The sequence below is a fragment of the Panthera pardus genome, unplaced genomic scaffold (genome assembly GCF_024362965.1).
Source record: "Panthera pardus isolate Hobbes unplaced genomic scaffold, ASM2436296v1 HiC_scaffold_25, whole genome shotgun sequence".
In the NCBI taxonomy this organism is placed as follows: Eukaryota; Metazoa; Chordata; class Mammalia; order Carnivora; family Felidae; genus Panthera; species Panthera pardus.
In genome coordinates this window covers 66,114,591-66,134,849 of record NW_026526821.1, presented here as the reverse complement: position 1 = coordinate 66,134,849, position 20,259 = coordinate 66,114,591, and the positions used below count along the sequence as shown (strand labels likewise).

The following is a 20,259-nucleotide window of genomic DNA, read 5'->3' as shown; positions in this document are numbered from 1 at the left end:
GGAATAATAATAAATGGGTATAGAATACTTACTATGGAAGACAAGAACGTCCTTGGAAACTAAGGAATATCAAAAATAATTTGTTTTTTAATTTGGCAGGTGAGATGTTAAAAATAAAAGCTACTATTTTTGAGTACTGGTTGTGGGTACAGGTCTTTAAATGTATAATGCCTTATTCTTGTGCCAACCTTGGTATGCCTTATTTATATACTCCTAAGAGGGAGTTAAGGCTAAGGGTTAAGTAACGTGCCTAGTCCTCCTAGCTAGTAAGTGGCAGAGTTGGAGTTCAAGCCCAAGTCTGTCTGGCTTCTCTGTCATTCTGCCTCTTTAGTGTCACAGCTAGCTGGACAAGCTGAGAGAACTGGCTGTATCATATTTATATGATACATGTTTGGTAGTCTTTGTAAATCCAGGAAACGGCAGTTTTCAACATTTGCCACATAGCCAGGAATTTGTATCCCAATATCAGATTAATTTGATGACTATACCCTTCTACCTTGAACTCCCAGCACAATCACCTGAACCATAAGCATATTATAATAATACAGTTTTAGATCTACATAACTCTTTCCTTCCTAAGAACACCACATTTTGTAACATCTGATTTGCCTTGTGACATCTCTGGAAGATGAGATTATTTATTACTCTCATTTTTCCCAAGGGAATTTAGATGATTAAAACCACTTTAAATCATAAAATAGCAATTTGAGGAAATATTATAGGCAAAATTTATCATTATGTAGCTTTCATTTTAATTCAGGCTGACCAATTTGGTACAGGTATTGATTTCTTCAAGCAAATGTTTTATAAAATATATTTAACTTCCAGGGATCACCTCTCAAATGATTAAGCACATTTTATGTTTGTTAATAGAAACGAACCCGGAAGACATCATCTTTTCAAAGAGAAGGATGGTGGAGAATAGCATTACGAGTATGTATGTATATTTTCATTCTTTCTATTCAAGTGATTCTTATTCCCATTGATATTTTAACCAGTCCTTACCCTTTAGGTCGCTAACAATTGTTAGAAAACAGTGGACCTCATCTCATATTTATAATTTTAGTATCAGCATATGACTGACAAACCAAATTTAATTAAATTTAATTTAAATTTTGGATGCAGTAAAAAGTAAACTGGGAATCTAGGTGCTTTACAGGATATCTAGATGAGGTCAATGTAGTTTATGATGGTGGTGAGATTACACAAGAAAAAGCCTCCATTCTAAAAAGGGGTGTGGGTTTCAGTTTGTTGTTGTTGTTGTTGTTTTTTGGTTTCAGTTTTTATCTTAGTTAGATGGCAAAGAGCCTATGAGAACTTAACATGGTCAATGTAGGAAAGCAAGGTGATAATATATCAAAGAAAAATAACCAGGAAATTCCCCCTTTCAAGAGACATCATTTCTGTATTGTAGAAATATTTTCTATCCATACCCTTCAATAACAGAGGGACCCATAGGTCAAAGCCTTCTTGAAATTGATTTTAAGGGTGGAACCAAGTGCAAAGTCGGTTACAAAACAAAAGTGACTAAACTTTCAGGTCTGGCCATTCAACCACACTGTGGTTGGGATTTGAAAGTACCAAACCTCTTAGGGGACCCATCAGATCACATAATCTTCCCATTCATCCTCAGCCTCATGTTCTTATTTTTTAGCTTCTCACTTGAGAGCTAGAAAGAAACCTGTCATTATCTATCAAACAGAAATAGGCTAACTTTTTTTTTTGTCAAGAAACTGTCCTGAATGGTTTCACGAGAGATCTGACACTTCTAGTCCAACTGCATCTCAAGTTTTAGTATCTCTGAGGTTACTTTTTAAAAAGTTAAAACTTTGACTATGGCCATGACCCATTTGCTATATAATTCAGCAATTGTCTCACCAAGGAAACAATCATGATTCTCTGGAAATATTGTTCTGTTGAGGGTGTCTACTGTATTTGATAAAATTTTATTAAACTTTAAAACAGAGAAATGCTCCTTAAGAGTGACCCTTCTGGGGTGCCTGGTGGCTCAGTTGGTTAAGTGTCTGATTTTGGCTCAGGTCATGATCTCATGGTTCGTGAGTTCAAGCCCTGTGTTGGGCTCTGTGCTGACAGATCAGAGCCTGGAGCCTGCTCTGGATTCTGTGTCTCCCTCTCTCTCTGCCCCTCACCTGCACATGCTCTCTGTCTCTCTCTCTCTCAAAAATAAATAAATGTTAACAAAAAAAAATTTTTTTTAAATACTAAGAGTGACCCTTCTAAGAATGATGCTTTAGGGGATGTTACCCATTCACATACTGATCTGAAAAAATGATGTCAATTTTCCACAGAATACGCCTATCCCTGGCACTTACCACTTGAAAACTTTTATTGAAGAATCCCTATTAAATCCAGTGATAGCAACCTACAATTTTAAAAACGAAGGAAGGAAAAAACCATCTCTTGTGCAAAGAAACGATCCAGTACTAAATGACCTTCCCCTGTATGTACCTCCTGACTTCTTGGACTTGTTAAAGAACCAAGGAGCCACTTACTCATTTAAAGACAAACCACGGCCAAGCCCCAGCATGCTGGTTTACAAAGATCAGGTAAAGTGCTACTTTTTTGTGGGAAAGCTACTCAGAACCCCTGAGGAAAATATTCTATGTACTTAGAGCGCATCTTCCCCAGGAGAAATTGCAAAACTTTATGATGCTTTATTTTCTACAGAAATCAGATGAGGGCTGCCTAATATGCAAGTATGTCCAGCAAGATTTTTCCCTGTGATGTCTCCTTCACCTAAGGAGAATACATGGGGACAAGTTATTCCCTCTCTGGGTATTGTTGGCAGGATTCCCCCGACTTGGGGGACTTGGGGGGCTTCTGAGATCTTATCTGTGATTGGGCCATACTTCTGTTCTCTCAAGCAGTTGATGCCGGGTACCCTCTTCTTTTAACGAGAAAAGTTTTCCAGTGAGTAGTACCCTTTAATGAGAGTGTGAATAGACCTGGATCCCATAGCGAACATTTTTCAAAACTTTCTTGTAGAAATGAGCACTGTGGTACCAAGAAGGTCAGAGTCTACTCTCTGCCCCGCCAGTTCATTCATAACATTGGTAGTAGACAGAGTACTCCTATGCTTACAGCCCTGTGCTAGGTTCTGTGCAGGGGAGATGTTCCTGACTGGGGAGTATTTGAGTAACAATACAAGAGCAAATATATCAAGTGCTAAGATAAATAGCATGGCAAGAAATGCCAGGGGGAGTTCAGTGTAGGCTGGGTTCAAAAGCTGCAAGGCTCCCTGGATTAAGTAGGACCCAAGCTGGACCTTGAATAATACATGACATTTATGTGGCTCTTTATAGCTTATTGTGAGTTTCCACATGTAATCTCTCAGTTGTTCTTCCCCAACATTCTGAAATAGGTGGAACAGATGTTATCCCCATTTTATATGTGAAAACCGAGATGAATAGAGACTAAGTCACTTGTTCAGAGGCATGTAGCTGATAAGTAGATGATGCATTAATTTTAACTGAGGGTTTCTGAGCCCAAATTTGGTGCTTTTTCCAGTGTGCCTCCAGCCATGAATGAGGGGCAGGGTTTGGATGGGTGGATCCAGAGTAGGTGTTTCAAGGGAGGGGCATAGCATTGTTGAAAGCCTGTTCCAGACTGGCAAATGCAGAGTTGTGACTCGGCCTTTGGGACTTGGGACTTGGGGCCTCCATTTATAAAGAGGCCACCTGGGGCTTCTGGGAGGGGCACCTGGATGCCTCGGGTGGTTAAGTGTCCGACTCTTGATTTGGGCTCAGGTCATGATCCCACGGTTCATGAGATGGAGCCCTGCGTGGGCCTCTGTGCTGAGAATCCGGAGCCTGCTTGGGATTCTCTCTCTCCCTCTCTCTCTGCCCCTCCCCACTCTCTCTCTCTCTCAAAATAAATAAAATTTTTAAAAAATTAAAAAAGAAGCCAGTAATAGTATCAATCTCTACAACTTTTTTTGGAATATTATTGCGATAACCTGAGAAGGAATGCATTGTAACTGGAGGTTGAATTAAATACAAGGGCTGTGGTTATGAAGATGGACAAGAAATTTTCAGCAGGATGAGCACATATCATAGCCAATATGTAAACCCTTCTTGTTGCTTTGCAAATTATATCTTTGAACCAGGACAGAATGGTAAGTGTTCATTGGGTAAATCTTATCCTGTTTGCTTCAGTGGATGAATACAAACACTAAAGTATGCTTAGACTTTTATGGCATGGTATCAGGTAACTGTGCTACATATGAAACCATTCTGGCCACCTCCACTAGAAAACCATTCTTCCTCATTCTCCACCACCATTCACTTCCCTTCTACTTCCTCTCTTCTTGCTTTTAGGAGTTTTTGAGGGTAGATCAAGACCCACTACTGAAAGGAGAAAACATAGAAGGTTGATATTAGGCAACATTTAAACCTTTAAAAGACCAAAAGAATTTGGCTTACCCAGAGGGAGGGATAAAACCTGGAAACATGCTCTTCCTGTTTCTTTTTCCTCTGTCTCTCTCTCCACCTCCCCCAAAGGATTGTACTATAGAAACTGGAAGAATTCAATGTTTTCCTAATTTTCTGTTTGAAAGGTATACGATAATGTTCTGAGGGGGAGAGCTATTGAGATGTGACATTGTTTACTCACCAATAAAATTCATAATTTTATGAACCAGAACTCTGGCTTTTAAAAAACCAGAACTCAGTATAATAATAATTTGAATTTGAGGTAAATAGAATATACATTGTTGTTATTTATTAAGACAGAACGACATTCTCCAGCTTCACAATTTTTAATAGTATATTCACTTTATACCCATTAGTGCTGCTTTTTATTTGTAAGAACGTTTTTACAGTTTTCAACACCTTTATTCTGAAGCATGTAATTCACTGGAGAGTCTATATCAAAGACGCTTGTCATATATATATATATATATATATATATATATATATGTGCGTACGTGTGTGTGTGTGTACGTGTGCATGCATATGTGTGTGTATACTCATCTATGTCTGGCTCTTTCCAAAGAGTATTTGAGATGGCCCTTCAATTTTTACAATAATTCTTTTTGTGTTTATTTTTGAGAAATAATATATTATTATTGTAGGACATGTACAGAAGTGGGGCCATGTGTCTCCCCATCTGTAGTGTGATGACCTACCCTTTGCCCGGTCACTGCTCATCCTCTGCTAGCCCCTGGGTTCCTTTCCCTCATTTCTGGATGATTTTAGCTCCTTCACACCACCACTGTCTCCTGTCATGATTTCAGGACACCCGTACATGATCTTTCAACAATCTGGCTTCTCGGTTTCTTGATTTCTCCTCTGCCTCAGCTCCTGACTCCTTAGAGTTTTTCAAGATCCATCATTTCAACTCTCCCCAAGCTCAACTGTGTGCAACCCACTTTTATCACCCTCTCCTAATCTTCTGTCTCGCTCACCCTAGCACCCCAACCCCAACAGTTTTTCCATCCTCCCGATCCGTAATCCGTGGATCCTCCTTTTCACTGCCTCTGACTTTCTGATGTTTTCTGTCTTTGCAAAGCTGCAGTTCCAAGTTAATCATTAGAGTTTCTCCCTGTGTTTCTCCTCAGTTCCCTTGCCATGGTGGCTCATCTTATTTGTCTGGCAAGGCCAGGGATTTAACACTGGTTAAATCCAAGTCTCTGGGAACTTTGTACTTGCATCCATGTAGCCGAATGACTCATCTCATTTTAAATTCTTCACCTCACCTGGCACTGAATGGACTTCCCTAAGTGTGTGTTCTCTGCCACTCTTGTGGGTGGCTTTATCTCACATCTCCCCTCTTTCCATGCCCCAACTCCTCTTCCTCAACCCTTGTTCTCTCTTCTCACCTCTTCAGCCCCTCTTCCCTCACCTCTTCATGTTGGAGTGTCCCTGGCACTCACACATCTTCCCTATCTACACTCACTCCCTTGGTGATCTCATTCAGTCCCAGGGCTTTGGACACCATCCATTGCTTTGAGATTTCCGAATTTATATCTTCTTCCCAGACTTCTCTCTTAAACTCCAGATTCATATATTGAACTGCCTTTTTGATTTCTGCACTTGTGTGTCTAATTCAGGGTTTCTTAGGACAGGATAATTCCTTGTTGTGGGGGCTCTTCTGAGCTTTGTAGGATGTTGAGCAGCATTCCTGGATAATTAGTTTCCATTAGCTAGTTAGATGCCATTATCGATCTCCCCCTCCCAGTTGCAACAACCAAAACTGTCTCTAGACATTTCCAAGTGTTCCCTGGGGGTGAGGGGGTAAGTAATAAAACCAGCCAACCAACCAGCAAACTAATCCACCTCCTTCCTGATTGAGAACCTTTGTGATAGTGGGCGTGATCTCTGAGTGATTGTCCTCAGGGTCAACAGGTTTATTGTGAAGTGGCTTCATCTTACTATATTCTCTCTAACTCTCTTCCTGCCCCACTGGCCTCCTGGCTGCTTCTTGAGCTGGGCCTTCCACCCCAGTATCTTTGCACTGGATCTTCCTTCTTCTGGAATGCTCTTATTCCAGGTTATCTGCATGGCTCACTTCATCTCCTTCTTTAGGCCTTTCCTCAAGTGTCACTTTCTCAATGAGCCCCATTTAAATTGGCCACCTGATGGGGTGCCTGGGTGGCTCAGTCAGTTGAGCGTCCAACTTTGGCTCAGGTCATGATCTCGCAGTCTGTGAGTTTGAGCCCTGTGTTGGGCTCTGTGCTGAGAGCTCAGATCCTGAAGCCTGCTTCAGATTCTGTGTCTCCCTCTTTCTCTTCCCCTCCCCCACTCATACTCTGTCTCTGTCTCTGTCTCTCTCTCTGTCAAAAATAAATAATTTTATAAATTATAAAATATAAATAAATAATAAATAAAAAAATTTTTAATTGGCCACCTGACATTCCTGACCTTCCCTACCCTGGCCTTATTATTTTTTCTTTAGCACCTATAGCAACCAATATACTATATAATTTACTTGCACTTTGTATTTATTATTATTTTATTATTTATTATATTTATTATTATTATTTTATTGTCTGTTTTTTCCCATGAGAGTGAAGCTTCATGAGGACATGAATATTTATCTGTTTTGTTCACTGTTACATCTTTGCCTCTAGAACAGTGTCTGATGGTTAATATTTGTTGAATGTGGAATGAATGAATGATTACCCAAATATCTGAACTCTGACTGGGACTTACTCTATTTGTTTCCTTTGATGTGCGATTTTCTTTGACTATGTGTATTTGCTCATTGCTCCTCAAAACTTGTTTTCATGGATCCTAAGATCCAAGATGGAAGTGTTTTCCTTCAGCTTTTGGTTCTGCTGATATTTTGGGGAGCTACCAGTATGGTGCCACTTGAAATGCACTGCTTATATGTTCTTGGATCGTTCCAATGATGGGAATTTGGACTGGAATCTGTGAAAGGGACCACCCCAGGGTTATACTTTCTCAACGATGAATTTTTTTCCCCTCTTCCAATTCTGCTTAGCACCATGGCAACTCTTTCTACAGACCCTTAACATTGGGTGATGTGGGAGAGTTTACTTTCACGAAGTGCTCTTTTAGGGCCTCTAAGTCCTGTGGGTAGGACTCCCATTAGATCACCATCATTGATGGGCCCAGGCTTTGACCTCTGGATCCTTGTAGAACTCTGAAGTTCCCTCAGTCCCTCAGACACAGCTCGGTTCTTCTGCTGAGTTTGGTCTGGACTAGTAAACTTCCTCTGGGCAAAACTAGGCCACAGTGCCTCTCTGGCTTTTTGCTATGTCTTGGCTTGTGGTTCTTATGATTCCTTATTGTATTGTTAGCAGTTGCATATTGCTTTAAAAACTCTATTTGCTTTTAATATTTTATTCCTCATTTCCAGTAGTCATCTGCAATGGAAAGTTTATTATCCAAATAACCTAGCTTGCTATAAATAGAAACCAGATCTGTTTTTTCCCCTTAGAAATAGACTGAATCTTTTCCACACCATTATATATTCTCTACATCATTTTATTTTATTTTTTAAATGTTTATTTATTTATTTTGAGAGAGAGAGAGAGACAGAACGAGTGCACATGCGAGCATGCACAAGTGGGGGGAGGGGCAGAGAGAGAGGGGACAGAATCCCAAGCAGGCTCCATCTAACAAACTGAGAGGTCATGACCTGAGGCAATATCAAGAGTCAGATGTTTAACCAACTGAGCCACCCAGGTGCCCCTCTCTACAACATTTTAAATAGCTGCATAGTAGTATTCTACTATATGGCATATCCTAATATATTCAACCATTTTCTGCTGTTAGTCATAGAGTGAAATTGTTGGGGAAAGGGTATATATGTATCTAAGTCTTTGGAGATGCATTGCCAAAATTCTCTTACAGAAAAATTGTGCTAGGGACACCTGGGTGGCTCATCTGGTGGAGCATCTGATTCTTGATTTCGGCTCAGGTCATGATCTCAGGGTCATGAGATTGAGCCCCGCATTGGCTTGGAGTTGGACGTGGAGCCTGCTTAAGAGTCTCTCTCTCTCTCTCTCTCTCTCTCTCTCTCCTCCTTTGCCCCTCCCCTGCTCATGTTCTCTCTCTCAAAAAAATGAAAAGAAAAATTGTGCTATTCTGCAGCTCCATCTTACAGGATATTGTAAGTCCAGTGCCATTTTACATCTGCTGTTTATGTTTTCAACTAGAAACATGAATCAAATGACTCGAATGAGAAAATTTTTAAGTATAAGCTTGAAATCAATATGCTATGGGAACTTCCAAATAACCTGAAGTCAGCAAAGTCTGTTCCTGAGTTTCCCTACAATGCACAGGACAGGGAGAAGATGGTGACTCTGACCCAGTCTGTAGCCAATGAGTCAGTAATTGTGTGGCTTCAACACTCTTGCATCAAAGGGTAAAAATGAGTCATGTTCTCTTATAATCCAATTGAAATAGTCTGTTTTAAAAATGAACAAAGGATGTGAACTAGCAATTCACAGGCATACCAGTTACTAAACACACACACACACACACACACACACACACACACACACACACACAAAACCATAAAGTGATTCTTGGCTTCAACTAATAATGAAATAATTACAAAGGAACAAAAGCAGCTAGACACAATTCTTTGCCTGTCAGATGACCAACAATTTAAGTTTGATGATACCCATTATTGGCAAAGAGGGTACAGAAGCATATTCTCATACACTGTATAATACAAATTATTGCAAGTATTTTGGAGGGTAATTTGTCAGTTTCTAGCAGTGTTTTAAATGCACATAGTAAGGGATTCCATTCTCAGGAATTTACAAATGGTCTTACGAAAGTACAATGAGATGTTATACACAGTACTGTAGCATTGTTTATAATTTTATTTAATCAGAGGACTAATTATATAATGGTACATCCATACAGTGGTATATTGTGCAACCATTAAAGATAATGATGTAAATCTATATGTGTTGATATGGAAGTATCTCCAAGGTATATATTATTAAATGAAAACACACAAGGAACGGACAAATATTATAGTATAATCCCATTTGTATGAATAAAATCAAATATACATATATATAATGTTAAATGCATCCTTCCTTTTCTTGAGAGGTACTTAAGCAATCATTAACTGGTTTCCTCTTGAGAAGTGAGGGTTACATTACATTTTCCATTTTAAATCTTCTCTTATTTACTTCCTCTAGGTTGGGAACGTTTCAGTGAAAATCACAAGCAAGATTTAAAATTGCTTGAAACTTCTGTCTAGGTTAGCTTTAGCCTTAGAAGATGACGCTCATGTAAAAGGAAACAAACTTGGTGATCCGGCCTCTCCCCATCCCCATATCGTAAGGAGGGGGCCAGGCTGGAAAGGCACCCCTGTTAACTTAGAAATTAGCCAAAGGATCCATTCTAATGTGTTCAAAAGACATCCTTGAACAGCTGATTGGGAGACTGAGGTTGAGAAAATCTGGTTGATACATTGATAGTTCTTAGCTGTGTTTATAGCTTTGATGCTATCTCTGAAGACATGTTAATATGAAAAGCGTACCATGGTAAAAGAAATGTCTGATGGAAATTTCAATAGGATGGTTTTGCATTGAGCAAGATATCAACGGAGAGAAACGTTGCACCCAAAGAGGGGCTGGCAAGTAATACTGTAGGGAACTCAAGAGGTAAATGTTGGGATAATGAAGAGCAAAATGTAGATGAGACAGTTCGTTGTTCATTTAAATTTAAAAAGTGGCCCTCAGAGTTGGCTCATTTAGCAAATATTTTTTGAGGTTAAGTTCTCAGAGAGTATCTGCAAGGCAAGGCAGTAATTGCCAAATATGCAAATATGTCAAGAAAACAGCTAATGAAAATGATTTTTGAAAAATGGATATGGAGAACCCCTCTCAGGGACTGGGATGCATTTGTAGTTCTTTGGGTTCTTTTGGAGCTGATGAAAACTACAAGATACTGGCATAATTAAGAACAATATCATTGCTATCATGAGGCAGACTTCTTTTTGAGAAAGTCCTATGTTGTCTATTTCTCAGACCCAAGTCTGAGCAGTGAATCAGTGATACTTTCATATGACATAAGAGACTTGACTTCTCAGAGATACATTTGGTGAAATTTCCACCAATAGTGCTTAAAAATATTGCACCTGCTAGCCCATTCACTTCATTCACCTTATGATTATTCTGGTAGGGATTCTAAAGGAGTGAAAAATCTGTTTCCTTCTGTCCCACCTATTTATAGATCTGGGTTTTCAAAATATTGTCACACCAAGGACCTAATAAGTAGAGATGGATTTTTTTTCACTTATTCCAGGTTTCTGACATTGATGGTGCTGGTACCACCCAACTGAATTAAGTATCCACACTGAGATCCTGCCCTATTTTATGATCCCAAGATTGTAAGATTTCTGAGTGCCTAATCAATGTGAATTGAAACAATTAGCTAGAGTCAGGTCTTTTTATGGGCACATAGTCTATATTCTCTGAGCCGTATCTTACAAATGAAGAACTCAGAAGCATATGTTGGAATTAGGAAAGTGTGTGTCTGTGTGTGTGCGTGTGTGCATGCACATATGCATACACATACATACATACACACATATCCATTCTTTTTGAGTTATATATACATATATATTCCATTAGACCCAAAGATAATGTAACCACCCAGATAGTTTGCAACAAGTTCAGCCATGCACAGAGAAACAGTCTCTTATGTAAGGCAGCTATTTAAGATTTTATGGAAAAAAATCAGCCCTCTCTCAGCTATATCAAATAGCAAAGAATGGCCAATGCCAAATAAAATAGGATAAATATAGAAGCTATGGGTAACCAATAGGGTTACAAATTGGGTAACAATTTGGGTAACAAATGTGGGTAACAAATTCCTTTCTAGGTTAATGCTAAGAGTTTTTCCATGAGTACTTTATTATGTAAATCTTTTGTGATTGCTGAATATGGAAGAATAAACAGCTGCTTAAGATTTTTTTCTTAACTTTTCAGTTCTCTTTCTCATTTCTCTTCCTCTGTATGTGTGTATATGTGCATGAAGGAGAGAGAGCACAAGAACAATGAGCATAAACCATATATGCACAATTTAAAGTAAATAGAAAGGAAATATACATGCAACCATCATCAAAATCAAGAAATAAAATGCTGTGGCCCCCAAGAAAGTTGCCTGCTTAAAATACATTCCTGTGCTTCCATGGTGTCATAAACAAACAAACACATGTTTCCTTGGTGTTTATTATGTCGAGTGAGCAATGAAGAAGGCACAGGTGCATCAGGACAATGTATAAATTTCATCATAAAATCTGTATTTACGGTTATTATCACTGTATCCACAAAAAGCTGCCTCTGCAATCAAAATTGTATTAGGATGTGAAAGACAGCTGTGGGGTGAGATAGAATGGCTGAACTTCCATGTGGCAGGTGATGCCAGGATATGGATGCCTCATTTTCAGCAAAGGCAGTATTATACTTTTAAATCTGATTTTAAAATAATAGGGGGTGGAAGAGATTGTTCATTTCAAGGAATGATTCTTCCCAGGATTTCTTAATACAACTCCTCCCTGCCAACTCCTTCAACATAGGCAGTTCTGAAGGTCTGGTCAGTCTTCCCCTGGCTTCTCCTTCTCTGTTCCACTCTGTGTGTGCACCAGCTCCTGACACTCCCTTATGTCACACACTTCCGGGCTATTATCTGAAGATCCAGGGACAATGGAGTCACCCAGGTAGTTTGCAGTAAGTTTGGCAGTAGGTAGAGAGACAATCTCTTCTGCAACATTCCTCCTTAAAATGCCCTCCCGTGGCTCCCTCGAGGAAGTCCTGCCTTCCCTAAAACCGCACTCAAGTCTCACGGTCTTCTCCATCTTTAGATCACCCAGATGGATTTATTTATTTATTTTCCCCTGGCTTTACTGAGGTATAACTGACAAATAAAATTGCATATATTTGCATGCCTCATGAAATGATTACCACACCAAGTTCATTAACATATCCATCACTTCACATAGTTAGTATTTTGTGTGTGTGTGTGTGTGGTGAGAACCCATAAGATCTAGTCTCTTAGCAGTTGTCAAGGATACAATACAGTATTAACTATAGTCACTGTGCTGTACATTATATTCCCAGAACTTATTCATCCAGTAACTGAAAGTTTGTACCCTTTGACATTCGTCTCCCCATTTCCCCACCCCCAGACCCTCGCAACCACCATTCTACTCTATGTTTCTATGAGTACCCTTTTCTTTTTTTTTTTTTTAAAGATTTTATTTTTAAAGCAATCTTTACACCTAATGTATGGCTCAAACTCAAAACCCAGGGTTCAAGAGTCACACACTCCAACAACTGAGCGCACCAGGTGCCCCTATATGAGTACCCTTTTAGATCCCATATATAAGTGATATGAAACAGTATTTGTCTTTCTCTGGCTTACTTCACTTAGCATAATGAGCTCCAGTTTCATCCATGTTGTTGCAAATGGCAGGATTTCCTTTTTTATTGTTGAATAATATTCCTGTGGTAGGTAGGTAAATAGGCAGATAGATAAATAGATATTATGCTCATTTATACACACACACACACACACATATATAATTTATATCACATATGTATTCATTATCCATTCATCCATCAGTGGATATTTGGGTTGTTTCCCTGGCTTGGCTATTTGTGAATAATGCTGCAGTGAACATGGGAGTCAGATATCTCTTCTAGATAATGATTTTGTTTCCTTTGGATATATACCCAGAAATGGGATTACTAGATCATATGGTAGTTCTATTTTTTAATTTTTGAGGAACCTCCATACTGTTTCCTATAATGGCTGTATAATTTTACATTCTTACCAATAGTGCACAAGGGTTTCCTTTTCTCCACATTCTGACCAACACTTGTTATCTCTTATCTTTTTGATAATAGCCTTCCTAACAGGTGTGAGGTGATAGCTCATTTTAGTTTGATTTGCATTTCCCTGACAATTAATGACATTGAACACCATTTCATGTACATGTTAGCCACTTGTATGTCTTCTTTAGAAAAATTTAGGTCTTTTGCTAATTTTTAATCAGATTATTTGTTTTTGTTTTGCTACAAAAACTCATGAGTTGTATGAGTTCCTTATGTATTTTGGATATTAACAATTTATAAAAAAAAATCCAAAACGATCATTGCTAAAACCAATGTCAAAGAGGTTTTCCCTGTATTTTCATCTAGAAGTCTGTGGTTTCAGGTTTACATTTAAGTATTCAGTCCATTTTGAATTAATTTTTGTGAGCAGTGTAAGATAGGGGTCTAGTTTCATTCTTTGCATGTGGATATCCAGTTTCCCCATTACTATTTATTGAAGAGACTATCCTCTACCCACTGTGTATTCTTGGTGTTCTTGTTCAATATTAGTGGGTTTATTTCTGGACTCTCCACTCTGTTCTATTGGTCCATATGTCTGTTTTTATTCTAGTACCACACTATTTTGATTACTATAGCTATGGTTTAAAATCAGGAGGTGTGATGCCTCCAGCTTTGTTATTTATCAAGATTGCTTTGACTGTTGGCAGTCTTAGATGATTCCATATCAATATTAGGATTGTTTTTTCTATATGTATGAAATATGCAGTTGGAATTTTGATAGGGATTGCATTGGATCTGTAGATTGCTTCGGGTAGTATAGGTATTTTAACAATATTAATTCTTCCAGTCCATGAACACAGGATATCTTTGCATTTATTTGTGCCTTCTTTAATTTCTTTTATCAGTGTCTTACAGTTTTCGGTTTATAGATCTTTCACCTCCCTAGCTAAATTAATTCCTAAGTGTTTACTGTTTCTGATGCTATTGTAAATAAGATTATTTTCTTAATTTCTTTTTCAGATAGTTCATTGTTAGGGGTGCCTGGGTGGCTCAATCATTTAAGCATCCAACTTTTGGTTTTGGCTGGGGTCATGATCTCACAGTTGGTGAATTTGAGCCCTGCATCGAGGGCTCTGTGCTGACAGCATGGAGCCTGCTTGGGATATCTCTCTCTCTCCCTCTCTCTCTTTCTGCCTATCCCCGGCTTGCTCTCCGTCTCTCTCTCTCTCTCTCTCTCTCTGTCTCTCTCAAAAAATAAATAAACATTAAAAAATTTTTTTAAAAAATGGTAGTTCATTGTTAGTACATGGAAACTCAACTGATTTTTGTAAGTTGTTTTGGTATCCTGTAAATTTACTGATTTTATTTATTCTAACAGTTTTTTGGTGGAGTCTTTAGGATTTTTTATGTATAAGATCATGTCATCTGTGAACGGGAACAGTTTTGCTTCTTTCTTTCCAATTTGGATGCTTTTTATTTTTTTCTTGCCTAATTACTCTGGCTGGCACTTCCAATGCTATGTTGAATAGGAATGGAGAGAGTGGGCAGCCTTCTCCTATCCTGATCTTAGAGGAAAGCTTTTAGCTTTTCACCATTGAGTATGTGATATTAACTGTGGGTCACTCAGTTGGGTTTAATCTCTTCCTACCCTCAGTCTGTCTTTTATAATTTTATTTATAGTATTTTATATTAGAATTGTTTATGTGTGTGCCTTCTCACTCCTGCTGGTCAGGGACTATTGTATTCCCCATTACACCCAGCACAGTTCTTTACCTACAGAGCAGGCTCACTAAATGGTAATTGAAATGGATTCGTTGAATCTAGTACATTTAAAATATGATCAATTTTACAGCATTTTTCTATGCATCATCTCAGGCATACTGTCATATAAATTTATGAAGAAGGGGCCCTGGGTGGTTCAGTTGGTTAAACATCTTGACTTCAGCTCAGGTCATGATCTCATGGTTCATGAGATCTCATGGTTCAGGATCTCATGGTTCATGAGTCCTGCACTGGGCTCTCTGCTGTCATTGTGGAGCCTGCTTTGAATCCTCTGTCTCCCTCTCTCTTTGCCCCTCCCCTGTTCTGCTCACTCACTGTCTCTCCCTCTCTCCCAAAAACAAACATTAAAAAAAAATTTACCATGAAAAGTGAGCATTGGTTGAATGTTTTGAAGCTCCACCTTTGAAAATGTATTTTTTTCCATTATTAAGATAGAGAATAAATTATATAATGCTGTATGGTCATAAAATAAAGGATTATGAATGACAGGTAATAAAATAAAGTGAGCTTGAGACCTGTATTAATCTATTTGTGGTGTCCTTGTCCATTCTGTGTAGTCAGTTAAGCTTTCACCAGGGCAATACGATCTACTTCCTGCACCAGTTCCCAAGCACGCTTCCAGGTAATTATATACTTATTAAGTTGCTTTTAATAATTTCACTCATGCCTTTTTATTTACATACTTAACCAATACTAATGGCTTTTAAACCTCATTTATGCCCATCATATCCAGATTAGCATTTTTAAATATTTAGTGAGAGATAGGGAATAAGTTAATAAAGTTCTCACATTAAAAAACAGATTTAGAATATCACCTTTTCTTTTTTTAATATAGGAGCTTCGTATTTCGTTCTGCAGTTCAAAGATTTCCAACAAGCTGCTTCACTCCTGTAAGTATATTGTAGACACATAACTCCTGATGAATTTGATGTTTAAAACATGTAATGGTTCATTTTGAGATATCAAGATTAACCTTTTGTTCACTGTAGTAGATAAGCAATGAATGATTAATGTAATTGATTTAATATGTACTTAAAGTATATCTGAAGATATACTAGGGATTTCAGTGTAAGTAGTCCATTTGTGTCGAGTTATAGAATAAAAGTAAAGGCTTCTTTACTTTCTGTAAGTCTTGACTCCTATCACCTTCTCAGTGAAGTCATCCTTGGTCACCCGTTCAGAATTTTCTGTGCCCCTTCCTTATTTTGTTTTGTTTTCTCCATATTGCTCATTACTATCTGATACATTACACTTAAACATTAATCTCTCCTGTTTTATCTGTCTCCCTCACTAGAATATAAGCTTCATAAAAGTGAGGATTTTTGTCTGTTTTTGTCCTGTTTACATAACATGTAGAAAAATAGCTGACACATGGCATTTATTGATTTAATTGATTGATAAAGTCGGAGATATTCGATAGATCATTATATTAACAGCAAGAAGGAAAAGTATCTGTCTCTGGTTTCTTTCCAAAGTGTGAAAATGCCTACCTACCTGTTTCTACAAGTTTCCAAATATATGTACATGTGTTATGATAAAAATGAACTCCTTTAGATAACTAACTAGTAGGATGCCAAAAAATAAATAATTATATAAACATTTTGAAGGATTAAGGAAATATGAAATTATTTAGGGATGATTTGATGGACTTGAATTACCTATTTGTAACTAGAAACTCAGGGGAAGAGAAACATACAGTGAACATCCAAAAGGGGAATTTAGATAACAGAGTTCAGAAACAGACCATAGACTATGTGAGATTTTTATATTTGATAAAGATGCTGTGTCAAATCAGTAGGAAAAAGGAAGAGCTATTTTATGCTAGATAATTGATGAAATAACTTAGAAAATTAAGTTAGATTCCTCATACCACATATTAAAATGAATTCATATTGATTAAAGAATTAAATACTTTTGAAACCATAAAACCAGAAGAAAACATATTGGCATATATCTAATTTTAGGATAAGGTAGATTTTCTGAGTAATAGCAATGGATGAACTGCAAAGGAAAAGAAGTATTTGATTTGATTCCACCACATTTAAATTTTTATGTATATCAGAAAACAAACTGTAAATAAGTAAACAGGAATTAGGAAAATATTTTCAACATACATGGCAGATAAAGGGCTGACAGCCTTATCTACACTTCTCTTAACACTCTATAGGAGGGACCCCTGGGTGGCTTAGTCGGTTAAGCATCCAACTTCAGCTCAGGTCATGATCTCATGGTTCATGAGTTTGAGCCCCGCATTGGGCTCTCCACCAATGCTGACCGTGTAGAGGCTGCCTAGGATTCTCTGTCTCTCTCTCTCTCTCTCTCTCTCTCTCTCTCTCTCTGTCCCTTCCCCCCTCTTTTTCTCTCCCCAAATCAATAAACTTAATAAAAAAAAAAAAAAACAATCTATAGGAGAAACATCAATAGAAAAGTAAAACAGGTAAAAGAAGTGTGAGAAGCTAAAAGGTTAATTGAAAACTGTCTGTATGTGGGTGGTGTGCTTGGATGAATAATGGCGCCAAAGCTGTGTCTGTGTCCTAATTTTTAGAACCTGTGAAGGTTACCTCATGTGGCAGAAACTGTCCGTGTGATTATGTGAAGGGCCTTGAGATGGGGAGATTATCCTGGATTTCCAGTGGACCTTATATGCAATCACAGGTGTCTGTATAAGAAAGGCAGGGGGAGATTGAGAAGGGGGGAAGGCAATGTGGCCACAGAGGCAGAGGTTAGAGTGATGCGGCCACAAGCCTAGGAAGGTGGCCATCACCAGGAGCTGGAAGAGGTGAGGACAGATCCTTTCCTAGAGCCTCCAGAGGTATCCCTGATGACACTTTGATTTTAGTCCAGTGACACTGATTTCAGACTTCTGGCCTCTGGAACTATGAGAGAATAAAATTCTGTTGTTTTAAGTCACCAAATTTATAGTAACTTGTCACAGCAGGCACAGGACACAAATATAGGTAGAGATTATGTCCAGTGGATTTCACTGTGGATTGATGGGAGGAGGGCATGGTTTTTCCTTTGGGTGTCCCTAGACCTTTTCTCCCGGACATATCAGTAGCTTCAAAATGACTCCTCAGCCTCTGGCTTGGGTATAGGCCAGTTGCTGGTGTTCTGGATGCTGAGACGGGGAAGGGGCTGGGAGGTCTCACCGTTTTGTGTGTAAAGAGCTCACTCAATTCCTGTTTTTAGTGAAGGCTCCTGTCCTCAGAGTGCCTGGGGCTCCTGAGTCCAATTCTCTGGTGCAGTCTTCCCAGGAATGAACCCCCCTCCCCCCCCCCCCCCCCCCCCCCCCCCCCCCCCCCCCCGCCAACACAACACACACCCTGGGATGCAGGAAGGGTGTGAGGCAGAGGGACCTAGAGAGGAGAGGTCTACCGGCCCTCCTGTGTTCAGCCCCCACCACCCATTCCCACCTCACAGGGGCTCCTCAGGGCTGAAATTCCTGACCTTCTTTTGGGTTCTGTGGAGCAAATCAGCCTGCTCCTCTGGCAGGCCCTCTCCAGGTGCGTGGGCTTCAGCTCTCCCCACTGAGCCATATCAGGTACCATTCCTCCAGACTGCTTCATGTCTGTTGTCTCTTCTCTTGTGTGTGTGTGTGGAATGGGGGGTGGATAGTTATGCCTTTTTTATTTGATAGGTGGAACAGAGACAGATGAATGTGTCTGGCTGGCTTTGGCAGCAAGAAGTCAAGACACATGGATTTTTTTTGCTAGGTAATACTCTATATCCCCTGAAATATATTGTTAAAATTTTTTAAAAATGTTTATTTACTTTTGAGAGAGAGAGAGAGAGAGACACACAGAGAGTGTGCTAGCAGGGGAGGGGCAGAGAGAGAGGGAGACACAGAATCTGAAGTAGGCTCCAGGCTCCCAGCTGTCAGCACAGAGCCTGTCGCAGGGCTCAAACTCACAAACTGTGACATTATGACCTGAGCTTGAAGTTGGATGCTCAACCGACTGAGCCATCCAGGCTCCCGGATTGAAATATATGCTTTAAATGAATGCTGTGAGCTAATAATAATTTGTTTACTATTAGTAAAGAGGCTCAAATCAAAAATAATTTGATATTAGTTCAGGCTATGTGTCCTGCAGGGAAAAGCAGCCCTGTATATGAAATAGCACAAGCCAGTTGATTCTGACAGTCTTTGCCTTTGTTCTCATCGCTTTTATGGAGGAGAAGATTTTTGGAGATCCTTATTCTGCCATTTTCATTGATGTCACCTCATCCATTCTATTTTATAAATAAATGTGATTCACTGATTTAGAACATCCTGTCCTTCAACAAAGTGAAAAGAATACTTTCATGGAAAATGTTCTAACACAAAGAAATAGCTCAGGGCTGTGATTCATGTCTGTCCTAAACATGCATTCCTACAGCAGAATGTGGGTTTGGTTTAGATCCACAAACTTGTAAACTACAGAAAGCAGACTCCTTTGATCCCAACAGTGGGAGATGTTGGTGCACTGTGTTGAGTATGGTACAGAAATGCTGCCTACCAGGAGAACATTCTCAAATGTTAAACCAATGCAATAATCTTTAGGCCATTACAATATGCCACTTGACCTTTATCTGAAAAACTCAATTTGATTGATTTCATCTTTCAGTTTAATTGTTCTAGAAATTAACATTATGATCACAGAACTGTTTAGGACTCTTAGAACTGGAAGAAACTTTATAAATAAGCTACAGCTGACCCTTGAACAACACAGATTCGAACTGTGTGGGTCCGCTTATATGTGGATTTTTTTAAAGTAAATACAGTACAGCACTGTAAGTGTATTTTCTCTTTCTTATGATCTTCTTCATAACATTTGTTTCTATAGCTTACTTTATTGTAAGAATACAATATATATAATACATACAGCATACAAAATACATGCCAATTGACTGTATATGTTATTGGTAAGGCTTTCAGTCAACAGTGAGCTATTAGCAGTTACGTTTGGGGGGAGTCCAAAGTTATACATGGATTTTCCACTGCTTGGGGGCCAGTGTCCCTAACCCCCATGCTGTGCAAGGGTCAACTGTACTCTATTAGGGTTGGTTTTGATGGTGATAACCATCATTCATTGACTGTTTTCTGGTGCAGGTGCTCCTCGCAGCAACTTGGTGAGGTAATATTTATCATCTCCGTTTCACAGGTCAGGAAATGGAAGTTAGTTTCCAGAGGTCACACGGTTTTTTAG

At 38.9% G+C, this 20,259-nt stretch overlaps 1 protein-coding gene across 1 annotated transcript in view; it reads left to right on the top strand.

The window, feature by feature from the left end:
- Positions 1–20,259, top strand: part of STPG4 (sperm-tail PG-rich repeat containing 4) — a 45,845-nt gene that overhangs the window by 1,200 nt on the left and 24,386 nt on the right. Inside the window, 4 exon segments of the mRNA XM_019414433.2 lie at positions 874–933; positions 2,310–2,567; positions 15,631–15,695; positions 15,909–15,963. Coding sequence (XP_019269978.2) covers positions 874–933; positions 2,310–2,567; positions 15,631–15,695; positions 15,909–15,963 — 438 coding nt within the window.